The 13,588-nt window shown below is 44.2% G+C and overlaps 1 protein-coding gene and 1 long non-coding RNA gene across 4 annotated transcripts; one reads left to right on the top strand and one right to left on the bottom strand.

The window, feature by feature from the left end:
- Positions 1-6,923: 6,923 nt before the first annotated feature.
- On the bottom strand, positions 6,924-11,775 carry LOC116446052. Of its 3 annotated transcripts, none has more exons than XR_004241017.1 (4): positions 11,699-11,775; positions 10,532-10,617; positions 10,215-10,308; positions 6,924-9,205 (listed from the first exon to the last, which is right to left on the bottom strand). It is a non-coding gene; the product is annotated as an uncharacterized LOC116446052 (long non-coding RNA). The 3 variants fall into 3 exon arrangements; XR_004241016.1 differs by lacking the exon at positions 11,699-11,775 and adding an exon at positions 11,278-11,582; XR_004241018.1 differs by lacking the exon at positions 11,699-11,775 and adding an exon at positions 10,736-11,252.
- Positions 11,615-13,196, top strand: GSC (goosecoid homeobox). The gene is made up of 3 exons (XM_032113260.1): positions 11,615-11,983; positions 12,210-12,469; positions 12,871-13,196. Exons 1-3 carry the CDS (start codon positions 11,653-11,655, stop codon positions 13,021-13,023), a joined length of 744 nt encoding a protein of 247 aa, XP_031969151.1. The 5' UTR covers positions 11,615-11,652; the 3' UTR covers positions 13,024-13,196.
- Positions 13,197-13,588: the final 392 nt, after the last annotated feature.

Raw genomic sequence — 13,588 nt, forward strand, 5'->3', positions numbered from 1 at the left:
GGCTCAAGTACTGGTAATAAGTCTGGCAAGGCTGGATAAATAGGTGTGAGAATTACATTCCAATCCGCAAATTCAAGAGTTCAAATCTGTTCTTTCAATTTTGGCCCACTTCTCATAAAAGGTAGCTCTAAATACTTTCAGCATTTAGAAATAATCCACTGATACACTGGCAGAGAGTAAGCCCCAAAAGCTTTTCTCTAAAATGTATAAAAAATACTTTTTCCCAATCTGCTTGACAACTGAATTATTTTTAGGGTTGTTTTCTATGCTAGATTAATTGAACTGAAACAAAACCTTGTACGGGTCCAGTATTATTTCTCTCAGTTCTGGAGGGGCTGGTTTGAATTTGTTTTGAATCTTTCTTAATTCAGTTGAATTCAGCTAAAATCAACATAGTTAAACCAGCAGTCAGTGGTTCATAGTGCTTGGCTAGTGCAAAGGCTATCTCAAAATAGTATTTAAAATTAAATCACGCTAACATTATATTGATAATCTACAACTTGCTTGGGGTAGAACAAATTACTGGAGAACGTGTTGTACCACCACAACTGTAGCTGTGGTCTAAAAGGTCAGTACAGAACAAGAATTCAGTAACAAAAGTGACACTTTGGACCCTGAACAGCGGGATGTCTAGCAGAGCTTTCTGTAATGGTATTAAAGTGTTCAGCTCCTTTCATGTTTGCCAACCAATTTTAATGTCCTGTTGAAGGAGGAATAGGAAGACCTGTGGTTTACACCCAGTGTCAACAACAAGGTAATTTCTCTAAGCGTAAGTACTGCTTTCTTGAGAGTTTTAATTACCCTCGAGGTCCTGTGGTTTTCATCCAGACTTGCAATTAGCCAGTCATCCCACAGGAAGGTATTTGCAATGTAATCTGAATTAAAACCTAATCCAACTCCTGCTAAAACCAAGGGTAATGTAGATTTGCTGAAATTCTCTCTGTCAGTTTGTTGCCTGTGTAGCTTGTTTAGGGGCTTGAGCTGCTGCAGCTTCCCTGTCACTCAGGGATCACCTACCCTGCTTCAGAGCAGTCGTAGAAAACAAAGTGACAAGAGAGGTGAAGGAGGACAACTCAGCTATCACCTTTGCTAGTCAGTGGCACAAACATTCTCACTTGCCTCTGGGAACACCAAATCACATTTTGATCTTGCAAAAACCACAGATTTTATAGACCAGTGCTATAGAAGTGATCGTATCTGAAGTCACGTTGCTCACTGTAGCCCTTGAGGGTTACTGCCTGCATCTGCAAGTTTCTGCAGTCGGCGTTCTGAATTTTTGTGCATTATTAGCACAGCACGACTACACAAAGTCAGACATATCCAAGGGAATCTGTGGTGGTTGCTGTTAGAGTGGACTATTAGTGTTAGGAATTCGAATGCATTGACACTTGCTTCTTGCCTGAAATGTTGTGATCTCTATATATATTTGTATGTGTTTATGTATTAAAATCCTGTGTAGGCTGGCATGAATGTTAAATGTGTTTTCCTTTCCTGAACACCTTCTACTGTGCCTTACTCTGCCCTGTTTATACAGTGCCACAGAGCAATGAGTGATTTTAATAGAAAAACCTCTTACTTGTTTCTGGTAGCATATATTTTATCTTATCAATGCATCACTATGCAACATTCTGCAACATGCAGCTGAGTGCCAAAACAATAGACTCTTACTGCACTTTTACTTTCCTTCAATCTGTAAGAGCAAGGCTCCATTTAAATCCCTCTAAATGAATATTGTGAATTACACATCAGAGAAAAGCATGTGTTTTACCAGTCAGGCTTGAGGGTGTTTGAAATCAGCCCACAGTTTCAAGTGACAGATAGACAGCAGGCGGACTAACAGAGCAGTGGGAGGGTGGGAGGGAAGTTGTATAGGCTGGAGAGGTCAATGGGACTTGAGCAATCCACAAGAAAGAAAATAAAAAAATTATTCAACTTTATGTTGCACGGTTCTTTGTCTTTATGAACACTATCTATACGATTGCAGTCACTCTCAGCACAGAATTACTCTACCTGCAGTAAGCTGACAGAAAATTCAAATGCAGTTTCAGCATTTAAGGTGTTACTTTTGCAATTGCTGGATTTTCTCTTCTGGATTTTAATGGAGAAACAGCACCAGTTCAGTGATTTCAGAGTAAGCGTGTTGGTGGACTTGCTGTGTGTAGTCTAAGTCCTGGATTGCTTAAGAGTGAATGTTTCAAGTTTCCTCCTTGAGCCTTGTTTGTGACTTCGCAACATGTAACACAACCAAGTGTGGAATACAGTCCAGAAAATTTAAGACACAGTCTGAAGGCTGTTTGTGTATCACTCCCTCTTTGAGGACAGAGCAAGCAAATGTCATGTCAAGTTAATGCTTTTGTTAACCACAGCCAGTTCTGAAGTCAAGGCATTCTGTGCACAAGAAAGTCAGATTTCTTTCAACATAGCTCTTTCCAGAACTTGATGTTCATGTTTAAATCATTTTAGAATTAAGAATCCAGTTGTTTGGGCCAGAGTATAGACTAGGGAATATTTGTACAAAATATTTAAAGTTATTCTCTGGTTTCCCTGGATCCTGCTAATGTTTCAACATGGGCCAGTCTCCTTTTGCTGCAATAGGGCAGGCTGAGGTTAGGAAAACCTAAAATTAGTGGGATTTAAACTCTAATAGCTAGACTAAAGCATTAGTCATCTGGTGACTGACGCCTTAAGATGTCTTTTTAAAGAAAATATTTTTCAATCAAAGGAAACTAAAACAGTGCACTACCTGCTTTGGGCAGACTGAGAATATGTCTGTCTATTGGAAAATTGGTTGGGTTACTAAGGTTCTGAAATTTACCCCAAACTTTTAAAAGTTCTATCTTATGTATGTTACAAAATGAATATACACTGGAACATCACACGACACCTATCATGGGTTTTGCAATATTTAAAGATACTCAAGTAGATAACCCTTCAGATAGAGCACCAAATTAGTGATGAAAATGGGTAGATGTTGCTGTCACTAACTGCTGTTTCAAATCCATTTTCATGCCCTGTTCAAAACAGCAAATTCCGTAACCAACATGAAATTCAAAGGTTTGGAAAGAAAAACTTTTGTACAGACAGTTATTGTGAGAGCTGTTATTGGGCTAAAATTTGGGGTTCTGAGAACATCTGGAGTCTCAGTAAGACTTTTGCTCTTAAGTGGGATGCCTTTCTTTTTTTTTAGGTCACTTCTGAACATGAAGTGGTAAAAGCCCACAGCTTACTTTAAAGTAAGCCTGCTCTGTGAACTATGGTGTCTCTCTAGGAGCATGCAGAAAGGTAGGGAAAAGATCTGCAACTCACTGCCTTCTTCAAGCTGTGCAGATGCTCACAGTACATATGATGAGATGGCTGAAAGGCACAAAATACCCTCAGTAAAAAACCTTTTCCATGTGAAAATTCAGAGTATATCAGAGCACTCTCTAAATTCACATTCTTTATGCACTGACTTCCTTGGTTAGATCTTTCCTGAAATATCTTATGACCACTGGATTTTTCAACGTTGTAGCAAATGCATGCTTACTACCCTGAGGCTAAACCACAGTGAAGAATTGGCACAAGAAATGCAGATATCCATCCGTCCATCCATCCATCCATCCATCCATCCATCCATCCATCCATCCATCCAAAGTTTTGAGCATATTTAATCCTCAAATCAGTTGCTAATATATGTTGATATATCCACTACAAGAGGCAGGATGGGGAAAGAGCCATTATTCCCTCTCCCTGAGAATCTTTACCAATGGCAAAAGTCACGTAAGGATTCATCCTCACTCCCAAAAGCATGTAATGCCACATCAGCACATAAATAAAGAGGATGTCATTGATAAAACTTCTGAAAAAGGAAATATCCCTGACTTTTGGCTGCTGTATCATGTTCTCTGCTCAGTTCCCAGTCCAGAATTTTATCTAACTTCACAACACTGACCTCTCGAAACAGGCATCAGGCCCAGACTGTGATCTTGCATATCTTACTAAAACTTTGGAACAAATCCATCAAAAAACCTCTGAATTTACATTTTCTTAAAAGAATAGAGTTCCCTTTAAAAACAAAAGTTTGGAGACTGGGCTGTATGAAAGCAGTGCATAGAATTAGAAAGAAAATAGAAATCAAAAGGCAAAGTGTCTGGAGACAGCTGCAAATGGATAAATACTGGCATAATATTCCTGATTCATAGGAGCAGAAGACATACTTGTTGCTCCAAAACATTATATAATCCCAAATTATAAAAAATTCCTTCTCTCATTAGATGAGATTCAAGGTATAAAAGGTACATGCTGCAAATTTTCAACTAGAGGTGAACATATGTGACAGGACTTCAAAAATCTAGTTCTGGTTAGTTTGGAAATAGATGGTTAGTTAGGAAGGGAATAACCATAAATTAATCTAGACTTCAAGTTAATCATAATTAAATTTAACATTTTCTGGTGGCTTTCAGAAATGTATCAAAACACTTAGGTATATCAATATTGTAAATTAAAATGTTTTTAGAAATACTAAAAAGAAACAAAATCCAAACATTAAAAAATCATATAAATACAACTTTTTAGTTCTGTCATCTAGTGGTTTGAGTCCTGTGTTCAATTTGGCAAATTACCTTTGCTGGAAATAGGCTATTTTGCCTAAATTAGAACACAAATGGGGACATGGTTGACTGACAGTGTGGTAGAGACATAGATTAAAGTTGAGAGCATTAGTAGGTAAATATAGTAATTCTTCCACTTCAGTTACTTCACTTGATGATCTTGTTCTCCTGTCTAATGTAAGCACTGGTCACTGAAACAGATCGTAGTGATATTGAATTCAATGCTATGATCAAAACAGCTTCTAACCAAGATAGTAATTCTGTAATTCCTTCTGGCATATTTGCCTTGCCTACTTCAAATCTGTTACCCTCCACTATAGATTTCTCCACTATAAGTTTATTTTCTTTTTTTTTACTTTGGACCTTCATTTTTATTATTATTTCCTGGATTTATAAAAAATGCAAATGATACATATTCATGATATGTATTTGGCACACTTCACTAAAAAAAAGTCTACTAGGTTTCAGTTATACAGTGTTTGGAAATGATAATGTGACTTTTAGCTGGAAGATACTCTCTGTTTCACTTCTGATTCAAAATCACTGGCAAGTACCAAGCAGACTTCCGTAGGTGTGGGATTGGGCTCCAGTTCTAGTTCCACCATGGTAAACACTGTTAAATTAGACTAGTCATTTTCACAAACTCTAAAGCTCATAGAAAACCATGGAAGTCTGAATATACATCGTGTGCACAGTACAGAAAACAATGCAGTAGCTGTCTTTTGTACAGTTGACTTATTTATTTTTAAAGCTGACTTTGTTGCTCTAACTCCCTTGCAAAGACTTTTGAGGTTCTTTGCATTACAAATAAAGAGCTACTTTGGGTGTAACCTCCAGGGCCTTTTCAGAGAGAGGAGAGGTTCTGGTGGCACTAAGTATGTACAGTTTATACTACAAAGAAGATCTTTAGCCAATGTAATAATACTTGGGTGGAATAAGTGCTGACCACACACAATTTCTGTTGATTTGTAGCTGTGTGTGCTCAGGATCTCTCATGGTTTAAAATCCAGTGTGCTACATGACAATCCAGAAACTTAGCTCGGTTATTGGAAAAAGGCAAATCAACAACAGAAGTCTTAGTTTGGTTTACGTTTGTCAATCAGGAAAATGGTCCTCTGGCTTTGCTTGTTTGTTTGTTTGTTTATTTTAATTGCTCTACTTCTATTAGTACAAACCCTGGCATAGAAAGTGACCTAATAACATAATGAGCGCATCTTATGCACACTGTTTGTAGGGAACAGATACACACACCTATCTCCCTATCTACCATTATGTGTGACTGTACATATAACATGAGGAATTAGGATGATCTCATCCTTACAGAGAAAATTAAACTACTAATAGGTTAGAGTGAAGCCATCTTGAAGCTGGTAAGCACACTGCTACAGTATGTTCAGTTTCCGGGAGAAATTTTGGCTGTTGGCCGTACTGTGATTGAGAACCACTTTTAAAACCTGGGTCAGCCATGTGTGTGCAACAGACCTGCTATGTCAGTCTCTCTAGCACGTCCCTTGGAATGAAATTTTTCTTAATGTAGAAGTCCAGATCATCCCACTTTTCTGAGCTTAAATTGGTTTGATCACAGTATCTTTGAAGAAAGTACTGCACTCAAACTGCTTTTGATGGAAAACAAAACTTTCAAGTAGCAGGGCATTCTTCTGTTGACTCCTGCAATTGCAGCCAAGGACCCAAAGTGTTTGACCCCGCTGTCCCCTTGTAAAGATGCACTATTTTAAAAGATTCTTCTTTGCAACAATCTGCTCACTTTAGATGCAAATACTTCTGTTAAGAGGAAAAGTCTTTTTCTTGCTGAGTCATTAATGTTATATGTCCTTATTTGCCAACCATGCTGTTCATTGGAATATGTATGAAACCTGCAAAATAATCTCAATTCCTTTGTTCAAATTAATGGAAACATATGAGAGATTCTGCTTTCTTCACTAGATTATATCACATCAAACTGAATCCATACCAGCTTTTAAATTGCTATAGAATTTGAATTGTCTATAGCAGAATTTGTCTATGTTGACTCGTTACAATTCTGAAAAAAATCACCCCTGACCATTAACAAAAGGGGTAGTGTATCTTGAGAACTCTGTGTATGACTAACTGACATATACAATAAATACAAATGTTACTACAGTAACAGATTGAAATTATATAGTTCATTTAAACCTTTTTCCAACTTTAGCTTAGTCCCTGCTAAAGCACACAGGAAATAAACATATTGAGCTGTCTGGCACCAGGCAACTATCCAGGTCCTGTTCTGTCTAGCACTGTGCTAGGCTTATCCATCTAATCAACATTAGGAGGTTTATTTATGTGAGACAAATATATTAGTAATAAATGAATTTATTCAGTAGCTTGGTGGATTTATACATGTACAAAATCATTTTAGTTTAAGGAGACTTAAAACTGAGTGACTCCACTACTTTTATGGACTGTATCCTGAAGCCCTTAGCACATTCTAGTCTCCTCTTCACAAGAAAAAAAAACCCAAAAACAACCCAAACCACACAAACCCACACACGCACACCCCAAAAAAACCCTGAACAAAAAACCAAAACACACCACCAAAACAAAACACTAATTGAAGTCAATTGAATGTTTACTGGAGCAAAAACTGCAAAAGACTTAAGAACTGGTGAAATGCAAGTGAACATGAAGATAGCTAAGGGGCATTTCAAAGGGTTGTGGTGTATTTATATACATTGTATGCAATATTCCATGTATAAAAGTCTGTTTCAATTTTTACAGCCCAAGATAGTCAGTAGAAGAGAAACAGCTGACAGAATTCAGAAGGGATATCTGGATTTTCTTCATCACACCTATTTGTACTTTAGACAGACTTTGTTTTAAGGCATTAATTTGACATGCGAGTCAGGTCTGTGCTACGTTGAAGCCTGTTTTCACTGATTCCTCTGTTGTTTTTTAGAAAACAAGACAGAGAATTCTCTTTAGTGCTAAGGTTTATCCATTTCAATCAGACAGTGAGTGGCACATTCTCACCTCATTCACAGTTTTTAATTCCAATTACTTTTGAAATGTCCCTTCTCTTTTCCCCCCTTATGCTGCCACTTGAAAGTTGAAATGCAGCAAGAATGTAACGTTAGGTGCCAGTTTTCTGAATTACAGGGTGACTGCTTTAGCTGATCCCAAAAAGCAAGTGTCTTTTTATACCGCATAAAAGCCTGAAATGTTTACATATCAAAAGGCTATAGGCCAATTTCTGTCAAAATTATACATGAAGTTAAGCAGTACAAGCAATTTATTTAAACACTAGTCATTGTAGAAAAATTCAAAACCATATGCTCTTTTAGCAGTTTTTCACAAATGCATTTGACCCATGACTTGGCAAGACATGCATGCTTCATAATTTACTCTAAATTTCAAATCCCCTTGACATTTAAATAAAAGATCTTCATTAATAAAGTTTATATGAATGAAAACTTTAGAAGCTGATATTGTTAGAGGGAAGCTTTCGGAAAAAAAACCCCAATCGCGTTTCTGCCTCATTTTCAAATGACTGACTCTCCTAATCAGTTCAAGATAAGTTTATTCTGGGAACAAATTACCGTAATTTCGCATTGTATGACTTTTATACTTTTTTTCCTGGTGAAGCAATGATGCAATCAATTTGAAACAAACGTGGGGAACGCTGCAGGGTGATGGCATTTATAAGCGAGAGATGTGCCGCGAAGCGCCGTTTCCGTGCGGGTTTCGCCGCCGGTCATCCCCCAAACCCCTGGTTCACCCCCTCGTTATTCCTCGCGTGGGGCGGGAGCCGCAGCCGGGACCTGGGCCCGAGGCAAGCCCCGGCCAGGCGGGCGGGCTGGGGTGCGGTACCCCGGGCCCCTCCCGGCCGGCCGTCCCGGTGCCTCTCCCGCCGCCAGGCCCGTCAAAGATTCCACCGGGAAGGCGGTGGGTGCGTTTTGCATCCCCGGAATTATTCCTTAATGTATTAAAATAAAAAAATTTCGATTTCTCAACAAGCGCATTTTCATAGACTTGTGTACGGTGATTGCTTTGTATGAAATCGTGTTTGGGTAATAATATTGAAAATCAGCGCCGTGTTTACTGTATTTCATACCTAACAGCTTGCTCTGCCCAGTGCTATGCTTCTCTTTAGATCCCTCTTTCAACCCATGCTGTGACCACCCTCCCGTAACAAACAATTGCTTAGCAACACTATGCAGCACAATTTGCTTGTGTTTCATTTGTTATTACAATTTCACCCCAACATTATGTGACAACTGATTGTTTGTTTAACACAATTTTCCGTTTGCCAGGTTAGCGAAGAGCGCTTGGGAAATGAGAAACTCCGAGAGAGGGTTTTGCGAAGCGGGTATCAAAATCGGGAGTTTCACGGCAAGGCGACTCAGATTAAAACAAAACAAAATAAAAGAAACCTTCCCCACTGGGGGGACAAGTTATTTGGAAAATATCATTTCTAAATTAGGAATAAAGGTAAGCTTTGCAGCGTGGTGGATCATCCGTCAGGGGAGCAAAAAACTCTTTGGGAAGCCGAGCCCTCACAGCCCGAGCTGTGTGTGTGTGCTCCGCCAGCGCCGCGGCTCCTCCGGTGCCCCCCTCGCGTCCCGCGGCGCTGCTTTCACCTGGGAGAAGCCGGACAGGCGCGGAGATGAAGCTCTGACGCGAGTGATGCTAAACACCCGAGAAGTCGCCCCGGCGAGGGTGTCTCCACGGAGGGTGCCCCCACCTGCGAGCCCCCGCGGGGGTCACCCGGTTTGTTCCCCGAGGGGCGGCAGTCCCGGGGCTGAGCGCTGTCCCCGCCGCCCTTCTCCCGCCGCTGGGCAGCGCCCGTCCCTCGCCGCCGCGCCCGGGCCCCCAGGGCACCCGCGGGATGTTCCGCTCCGGGCCGGAGCCGGAGCGGGCCGTGCCTCCGCTACCGGCCTCAGCTCAGGCCTGGCTCTGCCGGGGACCCCGAGCCCGGCTCGCCCGGAGCCCCGCTCCCCTCCGGGTGCACAGGCCACCGGAGGGATGCTGCTGCGCATTGCTGCAGAGCCGCTGAGGACGTGAACGAGCATCCCGATGGCGGCATTAAGCTGGCGCTGCTCTGCATGCAGCGTGACCGGCTGCGCTCAGGGAATTACTGACCAAAAAACCCCAACAAACCCAAACTCCCTCTCCAAGCCCACCCACAAACAAACAAACAAAAATTAAAGAAAACTCTAAAAACATCAACAGAAAAAATTTTCACAAATCTAACAAAAAACCGCCGAACCCTCTGTCAAATAGTTTCACTTTTCATTAAATTTGAAAAACTTGCACGAAGTTCAGGTCTAAATGCCAAGGGCGTAAAGAAATTGATACACAGACAAATTGAAGTAAAAACTGATGCTGGTAATTATTCACATTGCGATGTATCAACAAAGCAAGAATTTAGTTTTGGCATTCTTTTTCTTTAACGTTTATACGGGTCTTTCGCTAGAAATAGGTTTCAGATCATTCTCAGGTGTGGCTTTAAATCCTGGAATATCGAGGAAAGGAAGGATAAAGTGCGAGTAAGCGCTAACGAGGATATTCTTTGGTGAGGAAAAATAATGTGTTCCTCGTAAACGGACTCTAATGGCTTGTTTTCATTTCATGCGTACAATTTCCTACCTTGTTTGATGGAGAGTTGATGGGGTAAATAGTCTAATCTTATTCAGTTCACCTCCTGTGGATTCCCAGGGACAGTCGTGACAGACGAAGTATTCTGCAAATCACAAGAGCCAGCTACCAGGAGAGCCAAACCTCTTAATAGGAAGAGTTTTAGGGATTTAAAATGTCTCCATTTAAAAATTCACGGAACATGCAAAATACAAAGTTCTCTGTATCGTTGCAACTTTATGAACTTTGTTTTCTAAGGTAGATAATTAAAGATTAAAAAGAAAAGAAATAAGCACCAAGATAGATCAGAAGCAAATCGGAATACCTACCACACCCGGGGATTTGAGACGGCACTGGTCTTTAACATTTGCATCTCATGGCTTGTTTTAAAACAAAAAGTGATACCTGTCTGAATCTGTTTAAAAAAAAAAAGGGGGGGGGGGGGGAGAGAGAGAGAGAAGTTTACAATATTTACGCGTCCTTGTTCCGCCAGGTGACCTAGGAAAATTAAAAAAAAAAAATAGTTCAGTTACTCAGTGAAGAAGTTGTTGCTTCACTGCATAAACCTTAAGTCCGAGAAACGGGTACTCCTCGATGCCCTTTCAGTCCTCCGAGACGGGGACGCAAGATACAAATCCTGCTACAGAAACACTCGGAGTGGGGGGGCGTTGCATGGTTATGTGGCAGTTTATTTTTTTAAAAAAGTACTTCTTAACCAGTTCGAAGCATAAATAATGAATCTGAGCTTTAGACAGAGGAAATCGCACCCACTAATGTGAACTAACACGACCAAAGCAGGCGCATAATAGACAAGACTAGGAGCTGCTAACCACTTCTACACAATGGCATTAATAAGATTAACCTGGGCAATTAGCCGGTGCAGCAGAGATCAAGCCTAAATCTGGGGCCTTTCTAAAAAGCCTACTAATGGAAAGGATTACGTTAATTTCATTAATTCTCAATACACAGACTCAGGCTGCTTTCACTCCTTTGTGTAACCCCCACTTCTTCCCCACCAAAAAAAGGGGAGAAAAAAAAAAATCAAATCTGGTTTTGTTTGTCATCTGCATATTACCAGGAACTAAATCCAGGATGACGTCGCCTGGGTATAAAAAAGGGAAGAGGTTCAGATGGATTATACTCCGAGCAGCCCTCTGGGTTGAGATCAGTAAACAGGCGAGTGTTGAGGGGGGAAAGTTCCAGGGGTGGATCCTGCGCACACGCACACAAGCGCGCACAGGCACACACGCACACTCTGCCCGCAAGCTGCCCTCGGAAAAGGCTCTGTTCTTTTTGCTCCGATCCCTTTTTAAAATTTATCCGAAAAGTTTCGATTTCGTGTCCTTCCAGCCTCTCCCCCCCCTCCCCAGCCACCACCTACCCTCCCTCCCGCCCTCCTCCCTCCCTCCCCCGGCCGGTCCCCGCCGCCCTGCCCCGCACGGTTTGGGGCATGCCTGTGAGCATGTTCAGCATCGACAATATCCTGGCGGCCAGACCTCGCTGCAAGGACTCGGTGCTGCTGCCCCCGAGCGCCGCGCCCGTCGTCTTCCCCAGCCTCCACGGGGACTCGCTCTACGGCAGCGCCTCTGACTACGGCGGATTTTACTCCCGGGCGGTGGCTCCCGCCTCCGCGCTGCCGCCGGCCGTCACTGGATCTCGGCTCGGCTACAACAACTACTACTACGGGCAGCTGCATGTGCCGGCGTCCCCCGTGGGCCCTTCGTGCTGCGGGGCCGTGCCGCCCCTGGGCGCCCAGCAGTGCTCCTGCGTCCCCCCCGCAGGTAAGGCGGCCCCGCGTGGGACGGGGCGGACGGGCTCCCTTTGTTCCCGCAGTCGCGGGGCCGGAGGGGGTGGCGGGCATCTGGCGGCCCGCAGGAGCGCGGGTGGGCGGCGGGAGGGGGCTTTTTCGGGACGGGACGGAACGGGACGGGACGGGAAGGGACGGGAGTGGGGGGGAAGCAGCGATCTCATGCAAAGCCTGTCGTCGACTCGTCTGTCTGTCCGTAGGTTACGAGGGCACTGGGTCAGTCCTGATGTCCCCTGTTCCCCATCAGATGTTGCCCTACATGAACGTGGGCACTTTGTCCCGGACGGAGCTGCAGTTACTGAACCAGCTGCACTGCAGGCGAAAAAGACGGCACCGGACTATCTTCACTGACGAGCAGCTTGAAGCGCTGGAAAACCTCTTCCAGGAAACGAAATACCCAGACGTGGGCACCAGAGAACAGCTGGCCAGAAGGGTGCACTTAAGAGAGGAAAAAGTGGAGGTACTTTGTTTTCTTTTTCCTTCTTCAACCCTCTCCCACTCGCACTCAAACGCGCTCGAACCGGATGTATCGCTGTGCGGCTCGGCCAGCGAAGGGAGAGCGACCGCTTTGCGCGGGCAGAGGGAAAGTTTTTTAATATTTCCAAGTGTCCTTCCTTGGGGCAGCCGGCCGAGCCTGTCACAGGGCTGTGAGCGACTGTCGTGAGGCGGCTGTGCCTCCTGAAGGCGCCCGGCCGGTCCCACCCGAGCGGCTGCTTCCTCCGCCTGCCTCCCTCCGTCCCAGCGCGGCTTCCGCACACCGGCCTCGGCAGAGCTCCTGCAGGGCTGAGGTCACACTGAGGGTTTGCATAGTTCTATTTTTATTTTTTTTTCCACTGATAATTTAATTTCTTAACGTAACAGGTTTGGTTCAAAAACCGCCGGGCGAAGTGGAGGAGGCAAAAGCGATCGTCTTCGGAGGAATCAGAAAACGCACAAAAGTGGAATAAAGCGTCTAAAACGTCACCGGAGAAGAGACAAGAGGACGGGAAAAGTGACTTGGACTCTGACAGCTGATACTTTTAAGTGGGGGGGACATTTCCCGTGGACTGTCGGATGCGCTCCAGAGGATGCTACTAATCTTGCACAAGATCTGCCTTGTTGGAGGGGGAAAATATCTGTATATAGTGTGCAATGCCCCGAGCTGATTCCGTGTAAATAAAGTGTGTTGCGGAGGTGTTGCACAGGTAGACGGCGGCGTGTTTGTTCACCCTGCGCCGCGGGGAGAGGGACAGGGGGGAGACGGGAGCGGGGAGCGATGGTGCCCATCTCGCCGGGGAGCAGGGCCGGCCTGGCCAGCGCAGGTCCTTGTTCAGCGGTGCGGTATCACACAGTGTGAAAGCGGCGGAGGGCAGCGCTGGCAGGCGGGCTCCGCTCGCCGCAGGCCGGGCAGCGATGGCGGATCTTGCACCCCGAGGGAAGTGGCCGAGGCCCGGCCAGGCCGATCCCGACGGGAGCAGCCCGGTGCGAGCCCGAGGCGGCCGGGAGCGAAGCCCGCCGCTCCTTCCGGGGCTCCCGCGGGCCGCCCGCGGCGGTCCGGCCCCGTTCTCCCGGCCGCGGCCCGAGCGCTTCTCCCCTCCGG

This window comes from Corvus moneduloides, chromosome 6, assembly GCF_009650955.1.
Source record: "Corvus moneduloides isolate bCorMon1 chromosome 6, bCorMon1.pri, whole genome shotgun sequence".
Lineage (NCBI taxonomy): Eukaryota > Metazoa > Chordata > Aves > Passeriformes > Corvidae > Corvus > Corvus moneduloides.

Excerpts from the sequence above, each read along its gene's own strand:
- GSC (XM_032113260.1), top strand. The coding sequence starts at position 11,653 with ATGCCTGTGAGCATGTTCAGCATCGACAATATCCTGGCGGCCAGACCT. Across the intron at positions 11,984-12,209 it reads CTCCTGCGTCCCCCCCGCAG|GTTACGAGGGCACTGGGTCA; the intron begins GTAAGGCGGCCC and ends GTCTGTCCGTAG. Across the intron at positions 12,470-12,870 it reads TAAGAGAGGAAAAAGTGGAG|GTTTGGTTCAAAAACCGCCG; the intron begins GTACTTTGTTTT and ends TTAACGTAACAG.